The following is a 19,026-nucleotide window of genomic DNA, read 5'->3' as shown; positions in this document are numbered from 1 at the left end:
CCTAGCAGAGAGGGGTGCTACCAGCAGCCAGTGGGTAGAGAGAGGCCAGGGATGTTGCTAAATATCTGACAATGCACAGGACAGTTCCCACCACAAAAAAAGGATGCGTCAGCCAGTGAGGGCTGGGGTTGGGAAACCCTCTGCCCAACAGCTCGCTTTGTCCTGCCCCCACCCCCACTCGTGCCCCTCTAAAGACAGGTGACTGAGCTGGCCGGGCTGATGGAAGACCAGGTCATGAGTCCCCTCCAGCTCTAGACAGTGTCTCTGGAGACGGTCCCCCAGGGTTTCCTCGCAATGTTATAGGGTCTGCAGGAAGTCAGCCCCTAGATGCAGGCCCTGCCCACCCCCTTCTACTCCCCAGGTCCTCTCTGCTGAGTCACCTGAACTGTAGGCAGTGTGGCTGCTGCCATGACTACACTGGTCTCTGCTGTCATGACAACAGCAGACTGCGTCAGTCCATGGTCCCTGGGCACTGAACTCCCTCCTTTCAGCAAAGGGCAGTAATGAGAAATGACAGGCGTGTGGCAAAGGGCATGCTATGGGCAGTGTGGGAGGGCGGGGGTGGGAGGTCCTGCTAAGGCCCTCTTCAGGCAAAGTACTGTGTCCTTGGCGCTAGAGAGGAAGCCCCATCCACTTCCCAGCAGGCTCCTCAGTGTGGCGCCACCCCTCGCCATGAGGTGCCCACTGGCCCTGCTCTTGCAAAGCCTGGGGCGTGGACCATGCAGATGGCTACCCGCCACAGCAAACATTGGAGGAAGACAGTCCCAGAAAGGGAAGGAACCGCTGGAGTCGGGGTGCAGGACCACGTGCTCTCTGCCTTTTAAGCAAAGGTTATCACCAGCTGGGCTAAACTTAGCCACAGGCTTTTCAGCTGGAGAAGGGGGCTGGTCTCATGTTACGCTGGGCCAGCAAAGAGGTCCCAGTTCTGTCCCCCAGCACCTGCTGATGGGCAATGTCTATTCTACCCCACCCCACCCCCCTCCCCTACAAACCCTCAACCCTTGAGTCCTCAGATCCAGCCCTTCCAACATCCTCAGTTCACAGCCCCGGCACAGTCCCTGGCTTCTTACTGACTGGGCTTGAAGAGGAATGGATTCCTTCCTCCACATCACCTGTGGAGAGGAGCCGGGGCCTGGTCCCACCAAGTGCCCAAGACTCCTGATTTTTTTTCCCCTATTCTGGACTCCTCACGCAGCCCCCAACATCTCCTGGACGCAGCCACGGGAAAGGGAGGCCCTGACTCCAGGGCTGGCCTGCACGTCCCAGGATGGGGAGGGACTTCCGCCCTCACGTCCAGCTCTCAGCCCCGGGGGCGGACCAAGCTGGACAGGGTGAAAGGGGCATTGTCTCCCAGCCCGGGCCGCACAGCCCTCAGGTTTCCCAGGAGCGCCTTTGTGGGAGGCCTCAGGCCTCTATCCGCCCAGCCCCCAACAGAGATGCTATCCCGCGCCTGGGGCCCCCGCCCGAGGCTGGGGAAGAGCCGCTGGTGCACCCAGGGCCCGGTTTCTCAGGTCTGCTGACTGCACTGCAGGACATTGTGACCTTCAGTGCTGAAACCTCCCCGCCTCATGCGTCCTCCGGAGCCTCCTTCCGCTCCAGGCCCCCACAGCCTAGTGCCCAAATCGGCCCCCGGCCCAGAGAGGCCCGAAGCCAAGTTATGGGGGAGTGGGGGAAAGTGGAGGAGCGGGGAGGTAGCCGGCTGGAGGCCCCTCCCGTTCTTTGCAACGCGGGTGTCACTACCGAAGAGCCTCGAGACGTTCCTCAGCCTTCCGGCTTCTCAGCCTTTGAAAGCAGGGGAAGCGGGGGCGGGAACGGGGGAGCCTGCAGCCGCGAGCTGTTCCTGCTCCAATTCTCCATCCAGCCGACTCCCCAGGTCCTCCCGTTATATCCTTGCGGCAGCTTTAACCTCCCTGGCTCCCAGGTGTCCACATTTTTCTCCAGGGCCTCCGGCCCCGAGTTTACTCTCTCCCGCAGTGCTCCCTCCTCCCCACCAGTTACCATCGCCGGTCCCCCTCCTCCTTCGGGCCAGTCTCAGTCCCCTCCCCCACGTCGTCCTCAGCCCACACGCGCGGTGCGTGCACAGTTCAAGAACCTGGCGGACCCAAAAAAAAAGCGGTAGGCCGACTACTCGCAAGTTTACGGGCGCACGTAGCTCAGGCCTCCGCACCCCAGGGGCTGGGACTGGGCGAGGCGGGCCCGCGTCGCCACACCCCCTCCCCGCCCCCCATCCCTTATAAATTCGGGCTGCAGCCTCCTCCTGCGCTCTCTGCTCCTGCCCGTTCGACAGATAGCCGTAACTTCTGTGCTGTGCCAGGTAAAAGCCTGGCCGAGAGGAGGCACAAAGGGCTGGGGGATAGGCCCACCCAAAAGGGACGAGGGGGAGTTCGGGCGCCGGGTGTGCGGCTGCTGGGGCTGGGGTTGACTGATCGCGCCCAGCCGGGCCCCCCGCATTGCAGGGGCGGGAGGAAGGACGTGCGGAAGCGCAGGTCCTGGATGGAGGCTTGGGGGGAGGGGAGGGGAGGACCTGGTGGGGAGAGGTGGTCAGCGCTGGATTCCGTCCTCTTAGCCCCGCGCTCTAATGCTCACCTTCCTCTGCCCGTAGCCGCATCCCTGAGACAAGATGGTGAAGGTCGGAGTGAACGGGTGAGTTACGAGCAGGGGTGGAGTGGGGTGGGGCAGGGCAGTCTTGCGGTCCTCACCGCATTGCGCTAGCGGGTCTCTGCAAGCGCGAGGAGAACCTGGATAGGGTGGTCGTACCCACCGCCCCCCGCAAGGAGAATTCAAGGTCAGCGCTCAGACCTGGAGGAGGCCCTCGAAGGCCTCGTGTGCCCCCCATCTCCAGCTATACTGCGCCCCTGAGGAACCTTCCACCACTTTGCAGCAGATACACAGGAAATTCCAATTCTTGCTTGGGCCGCATCCCCTAATCCCGCACCTGGGGCTCTTTTCTTTCCTTTCGCGCTCTGCGGGGTCACGTGCCGGGGAGGAGCCCGTCCCCCACCCCCACCCCAGCCCGTGCCCCCAGCAGGCGCAGCCCCGGGGGTGCCAGGAGGCACAGCTGCGCACAGAACCAGCTGGGAGGGGTCATCTGCGGTAACCCAGCCGCCATGTTGCAACTGGCTAGGAAGGAAATGAATGAACTGCCCATTAGGAAACCCTCCTTAGCCCTGCCGTCTTTTCGCCTTCCTTGCCCGTGACTAACGCTCCTACCCCTGCCTCGTGGGATGGAGTCACGTTTAGCCCATAGGCCAGGTGAGGCCAGGCTTTCCCGTTCTTGCAGCTGGACCTCAACTCTGATCCTAGTAACCCCAGACCATCACTTAAACTGCCGGCCAAATTCCGCGGCCCCCCCCCCCTCCTCCACTCCCAAGAATGAGAGGATGCTTTTCCTAGATGGTTCTCTGACGAATTCAAAACGTGGGCTCGTGGGAGGGGTCTTGCAGTTTGGGGGTGTTTCTCCTTTCCTTTTCCGGAGAGGTGTGGTGGCCGTGGCTAGGCGCCATGCTTGGGGGAGCTGAGTCATGGATACTTAGAAATTTTCCACCACAAAATGGCTCCCAGAGCTGCAGCCCCTGTGGTCTTGCCGGCTCTCCTCGAGGCTCCTTTCCCCCATCTTTGCCTGGAGCTGACCCCACCCTAAAGGCCAGGCTATAAAGGTCACCAGGAGGATTAAGTGTCTGTGAGCCCCGGGAATCCTGCCCTTCTCCCCATCCCATCCTCCAGAAACCAGATCCCCGCTCCACCTAAGCTGGGGTTAAATATAGCTGCCTGACCTTTCTGCAGCTGGGGGCCTGGGCTTTTGCTCTCCGCCACCACCCCCCTACTCCCTAATAACTGTTGGCTCCCAATCCTGATTTTTGGAAGAGCTTGGAAGGATAGGTGCTGAGCAAGTCAGAACCCCAGGATGAGGGGGTTGAGAAACCAGTTCTCCCTCTCCTCTTTTGTGGGGGAGAGAGGGTAGGTTTCCCCGTCCAGTTCATGCTGACCTTTGCTCTTGCCCTTTGAGCTTGGTGATGCTGAGTGGACTAGTGTTTGTGGTTCAGAGGGTGTAGCCCGAAGTGGGGCCATACAGGAGCAAGCGTTTGCAGAGTAGGTGTGATGAATGCCACGTGCCCGGCCTGTAGGTGGCAGCAGCTGCGCACCACTCCATCAACTCCACGGATTGCCAGTGACTAGGGGGTGGGCGGGCACATGCCTGGCCTGTAGGTGGCAGCAGCTAACTGCGCACCACTCCATCAACTCAACAGATTGCCAATGACTAGGGGGTGGGTGAGGAGAAGGCAGTGGCACCCCACTCCAATACTTTTGCCTGGAAAATCCCATGGACGGAGGAGTCTGGTAGGCTGCAGTCCATGGGGTCGCTAAGAGTCGGACAAGACTGAGCGACTTCACTTTCACTTTTCACTTTCATGCATTGGAGAAAGAAATGGCACCCCACTCCAGTGTTCTTGCCTGGAGAATCCTGGGGACGGGGGAGCCTGGTGAGCTGCCGTCTATGGGGTTGCACGGAGTTGGACACGACTGAAGTGACTTAGCAGGGGGTGGGTGAGCCTTTCCACTCTGTGGGCTGACAGGGTTGCTCAAGAAAAATAAAGTGAGTTCTCGCGAGACTTTGCAGGGGTAACAGAGTGGCCTCTTCTCTGAAAGAGGGTGAATGGGCAGGGGGCTGCTTCCGTGCCCAGGAGGAATCCCCTCCCCCTCACCCCTTCTTGTCTCTTGTCCCCCTCAGATTTGGCCGCATCGGGCGCCTGGTCACCAGGGCTGCTTTTAATACTGGCAAAGTGGACATCGTTGCCATCAATGACCCCTTCATTGACCTTCACTACATGGTGAGTGCTGCCCCTTAGTGGACGGGGTCAGAGCCTGGCTGAGGTGCAGCCCCTTGATGCCCCCCTCCTTTGTGGCCCCCCCCAGGTCTACATGTTCCAGTATGATTCCACCCATGGCAAGTTCCACGGCACAGTCAAGGCAGAGAACGGGAAGCTCGTCATCAATGGAAAGGCCATCACCATCTTCCAGGAGTAAGTGTGGGAGATGGAACAGGAAGAACTTGGCCTTGGAGGAGGCACTGGGACGGGGTGATCACCTGCGGTCTGTGGTACCGTGTCCCTGAGCTTTGTCCTGTCTTTCTCATAGGCGAGATCCTGCCAACATCAAGTGGGGTGATGCTGGTGCTGAGTACGTGGTGGAGTCCACTGGGGTCTTCACTACCATGGAGAAGGCTGGGGTGAGCAGTGAGGGGCTGGAGAGGAGGGTGTAACAGGAGGATGGGGGAGGGGAGGGGAGCGGACTTAGGAAAGTGAGAGCCCGGGTGCAATTACTTGCTCCTTGGCTGCAGGCTCACCTGAAGGGTGGCGCCAAGAGGGTCATCATCTCTGCACCTTCTGCTGACGCTCCCATGTTTGTGATGGGCGTGAACCACGAGAAGTATAACAATACCCTCAAGATTGTCAGGTGAGCGCGCCAGAGAGGAGGCGGGGAAGCAGGCCAGTAGTGCCCCCTGCGTGCCCAGTGGACGTGCCCCTGACTTGCCTCCCTCTTTTCCAGCAATGCCTCCTGCACCACCAACTGCTTGGCCCCCCTGGCCAAGGTCATCCATGACCACTTTGGCATCGTGGAGGGACTTATGGTAGGTGTGGTGGGAAACTTGAACACAGTTCTCAGCCAGTATGGGACCCTTCTGCCTGCCGCAAAGCAGGGCCCTTTAGAGGGATGTGTCCCTTAATTCTTCCCCAGGGGAGGGACAGGGTGAAGGAGGGGCGTGGCCTGGAGAGCACCAGGTGGGGCCTTCACTCCCCTCCTTCTTCTGCAGACCACTGTCCACGCCATCACTGCCACCCAGAAGACTGTGGATGGCCCTTCCGGGAAGCTGTGGCGTGATGGCCGAGGGGCTGCCCAGAACATCATCCCTGCTTCTACTGGCGCTGCCAAGGCCGTGGGCAAGGTCATCCCTGAGCTCAACGGGTAAGACCCTTGGCTGTTTTCTGCCATGTGGACCCAGGGAGCCGGGAGGAGCAGTGGAGACTGACCTTGCTTCCTTGTGTCCACAGGAAGCTCACTGGCATGGCCTTCCGCGTCCCCACCCCCAACGTGTCCGTTGTGGATCTGACCTGCCGCCTGGAGAAACCTGTAAGTTTGGGTTGGAGCAGCTTCGGTGGCCTGCAGGGCCAGTGGGGGCGAGTTCCAAGACTAGGACTCTGTAACCATCTGTTTTTTACCTTGTCAGGCCAAGTATGATGAGATCAAGAAGGTGGTGAAGCAGGCGTCAGAGGGCCCTCTCAAGGGCATTCTAGGCTACACTGAGGACCAGGTACAGTCAGTGGGTCAGGGGACTGGTGTGTCTGCATGGCCCCCGGGAGCCAGGCAGGGTTCCATATGCGGCCCTCTCCTCCCCCAGGTTGTCTCCTGCGACTTCAACAGCGACACTCACTCTTCTACCTTCGATGCTGGGGCTGGCATTGCCCTCAACGACCACTTTGTCAAGCTCATTTCCTGGTATGTGGGGGCGGGGGCAGGATGATGCTTCAGCATGTGAGCTGAGTCTGGTGCCCCTTGGTGGCTGGCTCAGTAAACAGCCCTTCACGCTCTCCTTCCAGGTACGACAATGAATTCGGCTACAGCAACAGGGTGGTGGACCTCATGGTCCACATGGCCTCCAAGGAGTAAGGTCCTTGGACCCCCAGCCCCAGCAGGAGCACGAGAGGAAGAGAGAGTTCCTCAGCTGCTGGGGAGTCCTGCCCCACCTCCACCACAGAGAATCTCCCGACCTCCATACATTTCCATCCCCAAGGCCCTGAGGAAAGGGAGGGGCTTAGGGAGCCCTGCCTTGTCACGTACCATCAATAAAAGTACCCTATACCCAGCCTGCTGTTTCGTTTCTTGCTGAAAGGGAGGCTGGGCTGGGGCCAAGTTGAACTAGGTGAGCACCCAAGCTGCCAGAAACCCTGCACTGGTCTAGCGGACATGCCTCATGTCCTGGGTTCCTCCCTGAGGCCTTTGGGTTCTCTGGGCCCGTGTGTGCCAGACTGCCATGGCTGAACCCAGAAACAGCCTGGAGGTGTGTATCCAGAAGCCATTCTGTCTGCAGCCCTCCCCCTGAGGGTGACACTGGCACAAGACGTCAGGTTGGACAGAGTCCACCTGGCTTCCAGCCAGTTAGCTGACCTCTGCAGCAGTGTGGAGCATGGCCAGCCTGGGAGAACTAGGTCCCGGTTCTGCCTCAGTGTCTGCCCTAGTGACCACCTGCAGTATGACCATGCAGGTGCCCAGCTCCTAGGGTCATCTGTTACCGGTGGATGCATGTAGTCTTACTAGGAAGCAACACAGACTTGGTGCTGATAACCTGGACTGCTGCTGCTACTGCTGCTAAGTCGCTTCAGTTGTGTCAGACTCTGTGCGACCCCGTAGACGGCAGCCCACCAGGCTCCCCCGTCCCTGTGATTCTCCAGGCAAGAACACTGGAGTGGGTTGCCATTTCCTTCTCCAATGCGTGAAAATGAAGTCACTGAGTCGTGTCCAACTCTCAGCGACCCCATGGACTGCAGCCCACAGGCTCCTCCATCTGTGGGATTTTCCAGGCAAGAGTACTGGAGTGGGGTGCCATTATTGCCTTCACCTGGACTGAGGCACCATTATTTTGGAGTTCCAATCTCCACATCTGCCTTACACCTGCGTGCTGGGAAATGATGGGAACTAGCACACACTGCAGAGAGAGGACTGTGTAGCCGCCACCAGAAAGTGCTGGAAACAGTGAGACAGACATGTTCAATAAATACTCGCCAGTTTCATTAGATTCCACTCAAACATCAGCTCTGCCCAGTCTGCCTCAGGCAGTGGCGCGGAGGGACCCTCGGCGTCGCTGCCCCAGTTCTCCAAGCTTCTCTGAGTCTGGGACGTCTTCTTACTCAGCCTGTTGGGTCTCCGTGTGTGAGACACGGAGGACACACGCAGCTGATGCTTGAAGAAACAGACCCTGAGCACACGTGTGCACGCACACATCCATGCACGCCCACCCACTCCCACACACGCAGTTTCAACTTTTCTGCCACCTGGTGGTGACGGAGACAAACGAGCTTCTGTCTCTCTCTCCACAGCACTGCACCCAGTCAGCCCAAAAGCTGCCTTGCCCAGACGCACTAAGGTCCTTATAACGTGTGGCACTTCCCACGAGGGAAACGGCAGAGCCACGTCACTGCTGTCGACGGGCAGCTGGCCGTGAGCACTTCAACAGGGAGGAAGGCGCACCCTGCCCAGACCCACTCAGTCTGCCTGCGATACAGAGGGCCTCTTTGCTGCACAAGCCACGGAAGGTCTGGCCTCCTCCCCTTCATACCGGTGCCTGGGCCAGTTAGCACCAGTATGGAATCAAGACGGCCAGCTGGCCCCAGGGAAGGAAGGAAGGACAATCACACTGCTTACTCGGTGGAGAGGGCAAGGGGCCACGAGCGCTCCGGCAGCATTAGAGGCGGGAAAGCAGCAGACAGCCACGTGGAGGCAGGAGGGCCGGCTGTGCAGGGAGTGGCCTGGGAAGGGCAGCCAAGCCTTGCTCCAGATGCCCCGGAGCCCTGCAGGGGCCGAGGACCGAGGTGGGCAGCTGGGGAGCAGCGCCCAGTCCCCGGGGCCAGGCTGGTGCCGCAGGACACGGGCTTCCCTTCTGTGAGCCCCCGGCCCTCTGCTGCGGCGGGTCCCGGCGGGCAGGCTGAGCACGAGGAAGCCCCTATCTCATGGCGCCGTCGGAGGAGACATCGCGATCGGAGTCCTCAGCCTCGCTTGGCGGCGGTGGCGGCGGGTCGCTAAGCGGGACCGCAGAGAAAGCAGGAGACTTTCTAGAAAAAAACACCGGTTGTAACCTCGGGGCAGGGCAGGTGGGAGTCCTGAAAGGGCTGGCACCCCTGCCCATCCCAGCCTGATGGTGGTCGGGCGGGCAGGAAAGTAACGTCTCAGGCAGAGGAGGACCACGGGGAGAGGGAGTGGGGAGGAGAGGACACCGCCTCCCACAGTCCACCCTGAGGGGGGGACAGTCCCCACCTCAACCTGGGGACTCTGCAACCCCAGTCTCTCGTCTATGGAGCAGCTTTGTGACTGTCGGGTTTTCAGCTGCCTTTCTAAGCAGGGGAACCGCCAGAGGCAGGGCATGGGGAGGTTTCAGCCAGGCAACCACGATGGACTCCTGCATCCTCCGTCTGCTGAGCGTGGGTCTCAGGGCTCGCCCTCGAGGGGCGCCAGGCACCGCCCCTCCCCACCTGCGCCCGGCGCCCTCACCGGTCCCCGGACTGGGTGATGAGCCGGCGGCAGGTCTCCATCTGCACGTCCAGGCCCCGCTTCATGCTGCACATCTCCATGTACTCGTGCAGGTGGCGGTTCATGTCGTTCTTGGCTGTGGCCAGCTCCAGCTGCAGGGGGCGGGCGTCAGGTCAGCAACCGCCCCTGCCCGCGCTCGCAGGCGGCTAGCCCGCCAGGCCGTGAAGGAGGCAAAGGGCTCAGGTTCAAAACTAAACCAGCTCGAGGCAGAAGGCACTCGATACACCACTGTTCCTTCCACGTTCCCCAGGGAAGCTCGCCCCCAAAGGCTTTTGCTAAGGAGTCTGGTACAAGAGTCTCTGAAGAGACTCACAGCAAGAGCAGTGAGGAGGGGGCGGAGGCCCTAGAGAGGCGGGATGGTCCTGATGCGCTTGGCCTCCTCCTGGGGTTCCCCACAGGGGCCTCTCTGGCCCATACAGCACTGTCCCCCACAGACAGGCCCCGCTCCAAGCTGGGGCCTACCCATCCCTGCGTGCACCCTCAAGTTGAGCCATTACTCGACTTCAAGAAGTGTCTACAAGACTGTCGGCACACGTGCCAGCTGGGCTCTGTGGAAAGGGGCTCTGCGCTCACCACCGATTTCCTCTCATTACTTCGCTCACATGTAAGCTCTTTTCAGAGACGACTGGAAGGACTGCCTGCCTGCCTTGCTGAGTATCTAACAGGCTACGAGCTGTGGTCCGAGTCAAGGACTGTTAGGTGTGAAAAGACGGGGCTCAGAGTCAAGGAAACACAGTCTCCTTCCCAGAGCCTGACTCTGCCAGCAGGCTCCGTGGTAGAGCTGAGAGGCAGGCACGGAGGCCGTGAAAAATCTGGGACGCAGACACTCTTGCTGCCTCCCTTTGTTCTGGCGACAAAGAACAGGGGCCAGAAGCGGGTGGGGGCAGAACAAAACTGCCCGGGGTGATGTGCTTGACTGCCCAAGAGCAAAGAGAAAGGGTAAGAAACCACCCGTGAATGATCTGAACTGGGCCACAAGGATGGGAACTCAGACAGAAAAGGAAACAGTCACAGGGCCAGACAAAGAGATGGTCAGGACAGTGACATGGGGCGAGATGGTGGCCTGGGTGGGTCAGGAGCCCCAGTGAGCACAACTTGGACCGCGGCCCTGGTTCCAGAGCTGGGGTCTCAGGCGGCGCCCCTGGCAGCAGCACGTCCAAGGGCAGGAGGCACTGACCGTTCGTTCAGTCCAGGAAAGAAGTAGGGTGCTGCCAGTGCTTGCCCAGACTGGCTCCCTCCTTCACCCCAACCCCGGCCCGTCGGGAGAGCTGGTGTTAGAGGTGAGCGTTGGGGGCTGCGCCTGGGAGCCCAGCACTCAGTGGGGCAGCGGGAAGAAATGAACCCAACATGTCCCAGCAGAACACGAGGCTAGGATGGCCACCAGCCTCCACGTTTATAGAGGGCTGCGGGAAGGAGACGACCCCAAAGGCCACACTGAAAAGCCTGCGCACGTGCAGTGGGGCAGGGCGGAGGGGTGAGGCTGGGAGCAGATTGAGAGCAGAGACCTGGGCCTGGGTCTCTCTCACCATCCAGTAATGGAAATGGTCTCTGCCTCCATCCCAGGGTCCCTGCAGACCCAAGTCACTGAGATAAAGGACCTCCGGAGCCCCAGGTGGACAGCCAGGAGCAACACCATAAAAAAAAACCCAGCAGCAACAGCCTCCCGACCCCCTCAGGACCTCCTAGGTGCAGTGAGGAGGAGGAGAGCAGGATGCGTGTCAACAGAGGGGTGGGGGGCCCCTCCCAGCTCTTCAGCTAGCGGCACATATCCAGCTGTAGCTTTTCTTTTTTCTCCTTTTTCTTGGCTGTGCAGCACGTGAGATCTTAGTTCCCTGACCAGGGAGTGAACCCATGCCCCTGCAGAGGAGGCATGGAGTCTTAATCACGTGACCACCAGAGAGGTCCCCCCAGCTGTGCCTTTGAAACTGAGTGTCAGTCTGGGAGTAAACAATGGGAGCAGGTTTTGCTTAAAGGAGCAGGGCAGCTGCTGTGTGCTGGGAGAATCAGGATACAGGAAGATAATTCCTCGGAGAGGGCAGTGGGCCTGGAGAGAGACAGAGCGTTCTAGAAGCCCCCAGCCTCATCTCCAGAGTGCATGGAAAGGACCCCCTCAGGCTCCGGTCTCGGGGTCACCGGAATCACGTGGCGCCTTGGCTGCAGCACCCTCGTCCCAGGTGTCACACACCCTTCCTGTCAGCCCCTCCAGCCTAGAGTTTACGTTAAAGCCCCGGCTCCACTCGCCAGCTCGGGAAAGTTCCTTCAGGTGAGGGAATGAGCATGGAGTCGCCTCCATGGCTCGAAGGCTGAGCTGAGGCTGCGGCGAAGGTCAAGTTCAGCGGCGTGGACCCTGATACAGCACTGACTGTAGGAACAACCGTGATCACAGTGGCTGCGACGGTGCTCATTGCCAGACAGATGCCCCACACTCCACCTGCACTGTAGCTCGCCTGACCTTCAATCGACCCTGAAGGAGGTACTGCTAAGACCCCACTTTACAAACAAAGAAGCAGGCTCGGGACTTCCCTGCTGGTCCAGTGGTGAAGAACCTGCCTTGCAATGCAGGGGACTCGGGTTTGATCCCTGGTCCGGGAACTCAGGTCCCATGTGCTGCAGAGCAACTAAGCCCACACAGCACGGCTAGAGGGTCCGCAGGTCACAATGAAAGGTCCCACGTGCTGCAACCAAGGCCTGACACGGCCGAAGAAATAAAGATTAAAAAAAAAGCAGGCTCAGAGAGAAGAGGCCTGATAAAAGTCAGAGTGGCAGGAAGTCACAGAGCTTAGACTGGAACCTACATCTGTCTGCCTCGCTCCCCTCCCCAGCCTGAGGTCTTCGGCACCCAGTGGGGAGATCCCCCTTCTCCTGCCAGGAGGCAATGGGGAGGCCCTGGTGTCCTGCAGTACCATTCACGACCCCCCGGGAACCACGGCCCCTCAGCTTCAGCTCACAGCCTTACCTCAATCTGGTCAATGGTTTCCTGATATTCTTTCTCCCGGGTTTTGAAGAGGGACTCAGTATCTTTAATCACCTTTTCCAAACTATCTTCTGGCTGCTGGAGTGGAAAGGGAAGGTGGGGGAAGCAGAGAGGAGGGATGGATGGGACAGGGCGAGCCATAGGGCAAGGCCAGGGAGGGAGAGAGAGAGACAGAATGAGGTTAAAGGAAGCTGGAGAGACTGGGGACGAGGACTGGGGACGAGGACTGAGGACGAGCGGGAAGCAGGTGACGGATGGCGGCCACAGAGGGAAGACAGAGCTCGGAGGGGCTGGCGGGTGGGAAGATGGGCCTGGCGCCCGGGGAGGAGGAGCCGGGGCCCAAGGCCGGGAGGTTGGTTACCTCTCCCGGGGCCTCTGCGGCGGCCAAGGCATAGCCCGAGAAATCCTCCCAGAGCAGCAGGGTCTCCTCCGTCTCCTCCCAAGTCAGGCTGTCACAGTCGTCCTCAAAATCATACTCCCTCCTAGAGACAGGGAGCCCAGGCGTCAGGGCGGCCAGCGGGGCGGGGGCTGCGGGCTCCGGCCGCGGGCAGGTGCGGGGCGGCCGGCCGGGCGGACTCACAGCTGGTTCAGCATGCGCTGCATCTCCTCGTTGATGCTGAGGGCCGTGCTCTCCTCCTCATCCCCGTCGGGGCGGCGCGGCCCGTCACTCTCTGCCAGGGAGGTGTCCTCCTCCACGGCCTTGCGCTCCCGCTTCCGCCCCCCCATGGACGGGACCTTAATGGGAGACAAGTGCAGAGACTACAGAGGGTGCGTGAGGAGAAGGGCGGGGGCGCCGGCCGGGAGGGAGGGAAGCGGGGACCAGCGGGGAGGGCGGGCGGACAGAGAGAAGACACAGTTACAAGACGGAACAGAAACACCAGCATCACCGAGACAGGCAGACAGACGCAGGTGGGGCCAGGGCTGCAGACGAGGAGGAGACAGACCAGAGACAGAGAAAACGGAGCAATAAGATTGGGGGAAACGGCTGGCCGGGACCAGAGTGAGATGTGCGCAATGGCCCAGAGGAGTTCTTTTCTAAAAAAAGTCTTCTAGTGAAATGACTGAACTGAGAGGGAAGTTTCAGGCCGCAAGGAGGAAAGGGGCATGAAGTTCATAAAGCAGAACCTGAGTCACATCCAGATCTGGAAGCCAGAGGGGAAGGGAGGGAGAAAGATGGAGCCAGAGACTGAAAGAAGGTGGGGGGGGGAAGGGGGAAGGGGAGGGAGGAGGAGGGGAGGAGACATGGGGCCAGAGAATGAGACAAGTTGGGGGGAAAGGGGGAGAGATGGAGCCAGAGAATGAGAGAAGTGGGGGAGGAGGAGGGAGGGGGGAGAGGAAGGGGAGGGAGGGGAGAGGGAGGGGAGGGAGGGGAGAGATGGAGCCAGTGAATGAGAGAAGTGGGGGAGGAGGAGGGAGGGGGGAGAGGAAGGGGAGGGAGGGGGAGGGGAGAGGAAGGGGAGGGAGGGGAGAGGAAGGGGAGGGAGGGGGAGAGATGGAGCCAGTGAATGAGAGAAGTGGGGGAGGAGGAGGGAGGGGGGAGAGGAAGGGGAGGGAGGGGAGAGAGAGAGCCAGAGAATGAGAGAAGTGGGGGAGGGGGAGGGAGGGGGAGAGGAGGGGAGGGAGGGGGAGAGGAAGCAGAGGGAGGGGGAGAGGAGGGGGAGAGGGAGAGCCAGAGAATGCGAGAAGGGGGGGATGGGGGGAGAAAGATGGAGCCAGACAATGAGAGAAAGGGGAAGAGAGGGAGGGGAGAGAGAGGGGAGGGGGAGCAGGGGAGGGGTAGGGGAATAGGGAGGGGGTAGGGGAGGGGGGAGAAAGATGGAGCCAGAGAGTGAGAAAGGGGGAGAGAGGGAGGGGAGAGGGAAGGGAGAGGGGAGGGGGAGGAAGGGAGAGGTAGGGGTATGGGGGGAGAGAGATGGAGCCAGAGAATGAGAGAAGGAGGGAAGGGGAGAGAGGAAGGGGAGAGGGGAAGGAAGAGGAGAAGGGGGAGGGGGAGGGGAAGGGGGGAGGGGGGACATGGAACCAGAGAATGAGAGAAGTGGGGGGAGGGATGGGGAAGAGAGATGGCGCTGGAGAATGAGGTGGGGGAGAGGGAGGGGGAGGGGAGAAGGGGGAGAGGGAGGGGAGAAGGGGGAGAGGAAGGGGAGGGGGCGGGCGAGAGGAGGGGGAGAGAGGGAGAGAGAAGTAGGGAGAGCAGGAGGATGGAGGGGGCGCTGCACTGAGAGCCCGGCGGGTCAGGAGGCCCAGGGAGCTGAGAAGCTTGTGTGAGAGCGAAACTAACCAGCTTCTTCTGTGGAGGAAGCAAGAGAAGATGAAAGGCAGAGAGGAGAGGAGGCAGACAGGAGAGAGGGGAGGGGGAGACGGCGTTAGAGACAGCTCCAGACCCCTCCAGAGGCTGTCCCTCGCCCCCCAGCCTCGACCCCAGGGCCCGGCTCCGGCCTCCCACGTGGGGCTCGGGTGCCAGCGAGGCGGGGCCGCCGGGGGCCGGGGCGAGGCGCCCACAGCCCTCACCTGGAACATCTTGATCATGTCCTCGCAGTTGCGCTGCTGAGCCAAGTCGCAGAGCTTGGCGGTGATGTCAATGCGGCGGCAGATGTCCATGTCCACCTTCATGGCCTTCTCCTGGATCTTCGTGTCCAGCTCGGTCAGGTTCTGTGTGGGGAGCGCAGGGAGCGGTGAGGGGGTCCCACCTCATCACAAGCAATATCCCCTCATCAGCCCAGTCACATGGCTCCTGCTGGCAGAAGGCACCCCTTGACCTGGGCACCTCCTAGCGGTCTGCCCAGGATGACCAGCTCCTTGGCCAGATGGCTCCCCTAGGGGATATGGGTCAGCGCCTGGTGCATAGGCAGGGGGCTCCTCCTGGAACTCAGACTCCCAGAGAGAGAAAGAGAGAGACTAGTCCTCCGTGGCTCAAATGGTAAAGAATCTGCCTGCAATGCCTGAGACCTGGATTCGATCCCTGGGTTGGGAAGATACCCTGGAGAAGGAAATGGCTACCCACTCCAGTATTCTTGCCTAGAGAATCCCCATGGACAGAGGAGCCTGGCAGTCTACAGTCCATGGGGTCATTAAGAGTCAGACACAACTGAGCGACTAAGCACACAGCTAGAGCTCTGAGCACTGGAGAAAGAATCATCAGGACAGTGTTAGCTGACACTCAGCCGCTACTGTCCTGACTCTGCAAACATCGTGACCTTGGAACCATCCTGCAAGCACTTGCTTTCAATCCTATCCCATTCCACAGACCCAGAGACAAGGCAGAGCAGGTCAGGATGTCACCCAGGGCCACACTGCAAGCAAACAAGCCCGGGCCCCATGGAGGCCAAGGGGACTTTCATTCCTCTTGAGTTAGGGGGCAGGCAAGGGGGAGAAAAAGGGAAGCACATAAAGTGGGACGCCAGGTGGTGAACAGGCGAAACTAGAAAGGCCTGCTCCCGGGCCTCAGGCAGCCCTGGGGCTGAGCCCAGGCTGGTGTGGCGTGGCACGAGAGGCCAGGGATGACCCGGCCACACTCACGTTGCTCATGAGCCCCTTGAAGACCACCAGCTCGGCCTTCAGCTGTTCCACCTTCATGGCCAGCTCCTCCTGGCAGGCATCAGCCTCCTGGGCTTCCTACAGTCAGAAGAAACCAACCGAGGTGAGCGGCAGGCGGGCAGTAAGCAGCGGGCAAAGGACGGTGGGGAGGGCGGGCGGGGCGGCCCTCACCTCCTGGAGCTCATTCACGCGCTCCTGCAGCTGTAACCGCACCGTGTACTCCTCTTCCCACCTGCAGACAGTGAAGGGCGAGCACCTGGGTGCGGGGCCCTCTCCCCTGCGCCCCCCACCCCCACCTATTTGGCTCAGGCCGGGCCCTGGGTCGGCTTCCTCAACAGGAGGAACGCGTGGCTCCCGGCTGCTGGCCAGCGCTCAGCGCCCAGCTCACAGCTGCCTTCCCAGAACCTCTGGCCTCGCACCCAACTGTGGCTGCACTGTGCCCTCGCAGGGCCCATCCCGCTCAGGCCCCAGCCCGACCGGCTGTCCTGCCAGCCTTGACCCCTCCTCCTGCCCGCACCACCCAGCCCGGTCTCCCACCTTCGGTCCACAGATCCGGGCTCCCGCTCTCCTGCCTGCACCAGAACAGAGCTGCCCTGCCTCTCGTGGGACCATTAACCCTGTAAAAGCAGCTGCAGGACACACAGGGCATCAATGCCATTGGTCAAGAGCCTGGTAGGAGGCGCTCGAAGTCCACCCCCACGAGCTCTGGAAACTGCCCACCCGGAGGCCCTCGGTGGGCTGCACAGAGGTGCCCGGGCACAAGCTGGGATCACTAGGCATCCACACCGAGGGGGAGAGGGAAACTGGAGCATAGAAAAGTCCCCTATTAAGAGTGGTAGATGAGAACCACAGGTGGCACCTCCGGAGCTGCAGAAGGCAGAGCCTAAGACGAAGAGTAGGCTAAAAAACACTCCTGACCGAGGCAGGGGCCTTGACCAGGGCCAGGAGCAAGCCAGCATGTCCCCCTCTGCATCATGGAGGCAGTAGGGCAGTATCGGGGCAACACCCCAGCTTAGGGTTGATGTTGGCTGGACCAGCAGACTCCTCAGACCCCATTGACATAACAGCCCAGCACTTCTTCCCCATCCTGGAAAGACTTCTTCCAGACTGAGAAAGGAAGGGGAACTGAACCGGAAGAGAAGCTTTAATGCCAGAAAGGTGATTAGGAAGCAGCCTAACACACACAGAGAACACACACTCAGGCCTGGGGTCTGGTCCTCTCCTCCCCGCCTCCATCTCTCTTCCCCAGGCTCCTCCTCCAGGCCCATCTCTCCTTGCTCTCCTGTTCCTCACTCACATCCGCACTGCAGTATTCCTAATAATAACTCCTCGACATCACCGTGGCTGCCCCTCCTGAGTAGCTGGGTGGGGAGGAGGCAGGCAGCCTGGCTCAACCCGCCAGCTCACAGCAGGCCCGCTCCCGCCTTCTTGGCTCTGGGCCCAGCCTTCCCTGGCGGCCCCCAGTCCTCCTGCCCCTGCGCTCTGGCATTCCCATTCAGACAGCTAGGGCCAGTGAAGGGCCCCAGCAGCATCAGGTTATGTGTTTTCTTAGATAAGACCTGCAGCTTTTCTGGGCCTTGGTTTCTCCATCTACAACGTGAGGGCATGGGATGTGGTACCCTGAGGACCCTGGGGTCCTTGTGTCCCTGGAGGAAGCAAGCAAGACTGACCAAGGGACAGTAACCCTGGAGAACAGGCACCAGGAAGGGTGGGACTGTGAACTCAACTGTTTCAGGGAGAAACTCAAGGAAGTTAGGTAAGGATGAAGATTAATAAAATCTTACAGGATTTTTAAAAAAAATCTGAAAATAAACCATCTGGAACCTCACTAGAATTCTATTCATACACCAGCCAGACTTTCCTGTGAGTGGGTTTATTTTGACCTCTATTCAAAGCTGGGCTCACTTATAAGGTTCTCTAAGCATGGGTAGAATTTGAGCAATTTCCACATATTTGACATTGAGTGAACACCTTTCTTCCAAATACATAGCATCCTTGAGTGAAATGAGGAAGCGCTGTAGTTGGCCCAGGGCGATGCTGGAAAAACTGAGGCCAAAAGAGACCCACCCAAAGTCACTCTTGGCAGGGGAGCTGAACACAGAACTAGGAGGCCTCAGCTCTTTTACAGTTCAGTGCTCAGACCATGCCCATGTCTTCCAGGCTACAGACCAGAGTCTGAGCCGCTGGAGAGAGACAGAACAAGGGCAAGGGGATCTGGGGTGGAAGAATGAGTGACTGCCAGTGTCACGTACCAGCCAAGCCTGGCCGTGGGGCCCTCTGCACAGCAGTGTGCTGCAGAGCCATGAGCTCATCAGTCCCGGAGGAATAACTCTTTGCTGCCCTGGACAGCTGGACCAAGGACGGATACTCCGCCAGTGAAAAAAACAAAACGCCCCAACAACAGCAGTTGTTCCTGTGGTTATGGATGTATTCCAGAACTGTCCATGTTCCACTGCTGACTGTGTCAATTAACTCCTGCAGGGGCAGGGGGTGGGGCAGGGGCAGAACGGTTCTGGGTGGATCTAAACGACAGTTTGGGGATAGCTGAGAGTCCCAAGGACACTTAAATCACAGACGGCCACTAAAGAAGCCAGCCAGCATGAGGGCAGAACTCAACCTCAGAAAGTCTGCTGGTCTGTGGTCTGCCAGACTCTGGCGGGTTACAGATCCCTGAAGGTCGCCGCCAGGCCCAGCAGTCATTCCCTGGAACATTCAGCCAGTCCCCACCAGACACAAATCTCCGCTTTACCAGGCTGGAAGGGTAATTCCCAGGGTTGTCCACAAGGGGTCAGAGTAGCTCATTAAGAGGTTAAACCTGAAGGCAGAGCCTCCCCCTGAGCCCTCATCTCCTTGGTCTTCAGTCATGGCACCTTGGGCACTAAGTCTACAAAGTGCTGGCTGTACTCAAGCTTCTGTCCTCACAGGCTGGTTATCAGGGGATCCCCTGGATGCAGCCAGCACTCCTGCATCGCGTCCCTTCCTTGGGCCCCTTGGGCTGCCCTGTCAGGGTTTCCTGCTGAGAGCCAGTGCTTCATTTTCAGGGAAACCGGGCTTGCCCCAGCTGCGCTGAGTGAGGCAAGCCATCATGCATGTGTCCGCGTTTCCAGCTTCCTCCTACTCAGGTCCTTGCTACCCTCTTCACACCTCCTTCTGCACTTTCAGATCCCCCCCAGCTTTCACTCACCCTGGGTCAACTACAGGCCTTTCACCTTTCCCTA

At 59.9% G+C, this 19,026-nt stretch overlaps 2 protein-coding genes across 10 annotated transcripts in view; one reads left to right on the top strand and one right to left on the bottom strand.

Annotated features, from left to right (window-relative positions):
- Positions 1 to 2,027: 2,027 nt before the first annotated feature.
- On the top strand, positions 2,028 to 6,863 carry GAPDH (glyceraldehyde-3-phosphate dehydrogenase). Of its 6 annotated transcripts, none has more exons than XM_060411593.1 (12): positions 2,028 to 2,115; positions 2,603 to 2,643; positions 4,730 to 4,829; positions 4,915 to 5,021; positions 5,137 to 5,227; positions 5,339 to 5,454; positions 5,548 to 5,629; positions 5,813 to 5,964; positions 6,051 to 6,129; positions 6,227 to 6,310; positions 6,398 to 6,495; positions 6,597 to 6,863. In XM_060411593.1, exons 2-12 carry the CDS (start codon positions 2,621 to 2,623, stop codon positions 6,664 to 6,666), a joined length of 1,002 nt encoding a protein of 333 aa, XP_060267576.1. In that variant the 5' UTR covers positions 2,028 to 2,115; positions 2,603 to 2,620; the 3' UTR covers positions 6,667 to 6,863.
- A 900-nt stretch (positions 6,864 to 7,763) lies between these two features.
- IFFO1 (intermediate filament family orphan 1) overlaps positions 7,764 to 19,026 on the bottom strand; it is a 21,991-nt gene continuing 10,728 nt past the window's right edge. Inside the window, exons 3-10 of one of the 4 annotated variants that reach the window (XM_027967964.3) lie at positions 15,980 to 16,040; positions 15,791 to 15,886; positions 14,783 to 14,923; positions 12,855 to 13,009; positions 12,636 to 12,756; positions 12,257 to 12,352; positions 9,262 to 9,392; positions 7,764 to 8,825 (exon numbers count right to left, since the gene is read on the bottom strand). In XM_027967964.3, coding sequence (XP_027823765.3) covers positions 8,717 to 8,825; positions 9,262 to 9,392; positions 12,257 to 12,352; positions 12,636 to 12,756; positions 12,855 to 13,009; positions 14,783 to 14,923; positions 15,791 to 15,886; positions 15,980 to 16,040 — 910 coding nt within the window. In that variant the 3' untranslated portion in view covers positions 7,764 to 8,716. The remainder of the gene's footprint in view (positions 8,826 to 9,261; positions 9,393 to 12,256; positions 12,353 to 12,635; positions 12,757 to 12,854; positions 13,010 to 14,782; positions 14,924 to 15,790; positions 15,887 to 15,979; positions 16,041 to 19,026) is intronic. The other 3 variants (XM_060414244.1, XM_027967966.3, XM_060414245.1) reach the window with 3 other exon arrangements.

The sequence above is a fragment of the Ovis aries genome, chromosome 3, assembly GCF_016772045.2.
Source record: "Ovis aries strain OAR_USU_Benz2616 breed Rambouillet chromosome 3, ARS-UI_Ramb_v3.0, whole genome shotgun sequence".
In the NCBI taxonomy this organism is placed as follows: domain Eukaryota; kingdom Metazoa; phylum Chordata; class Mammalia; order Artiodactyla; family Bovidae; genus Ovis; species Ovis aries.
This window is presented reverse-complemented; position numbering and strand designations above follow the sequence as displayed.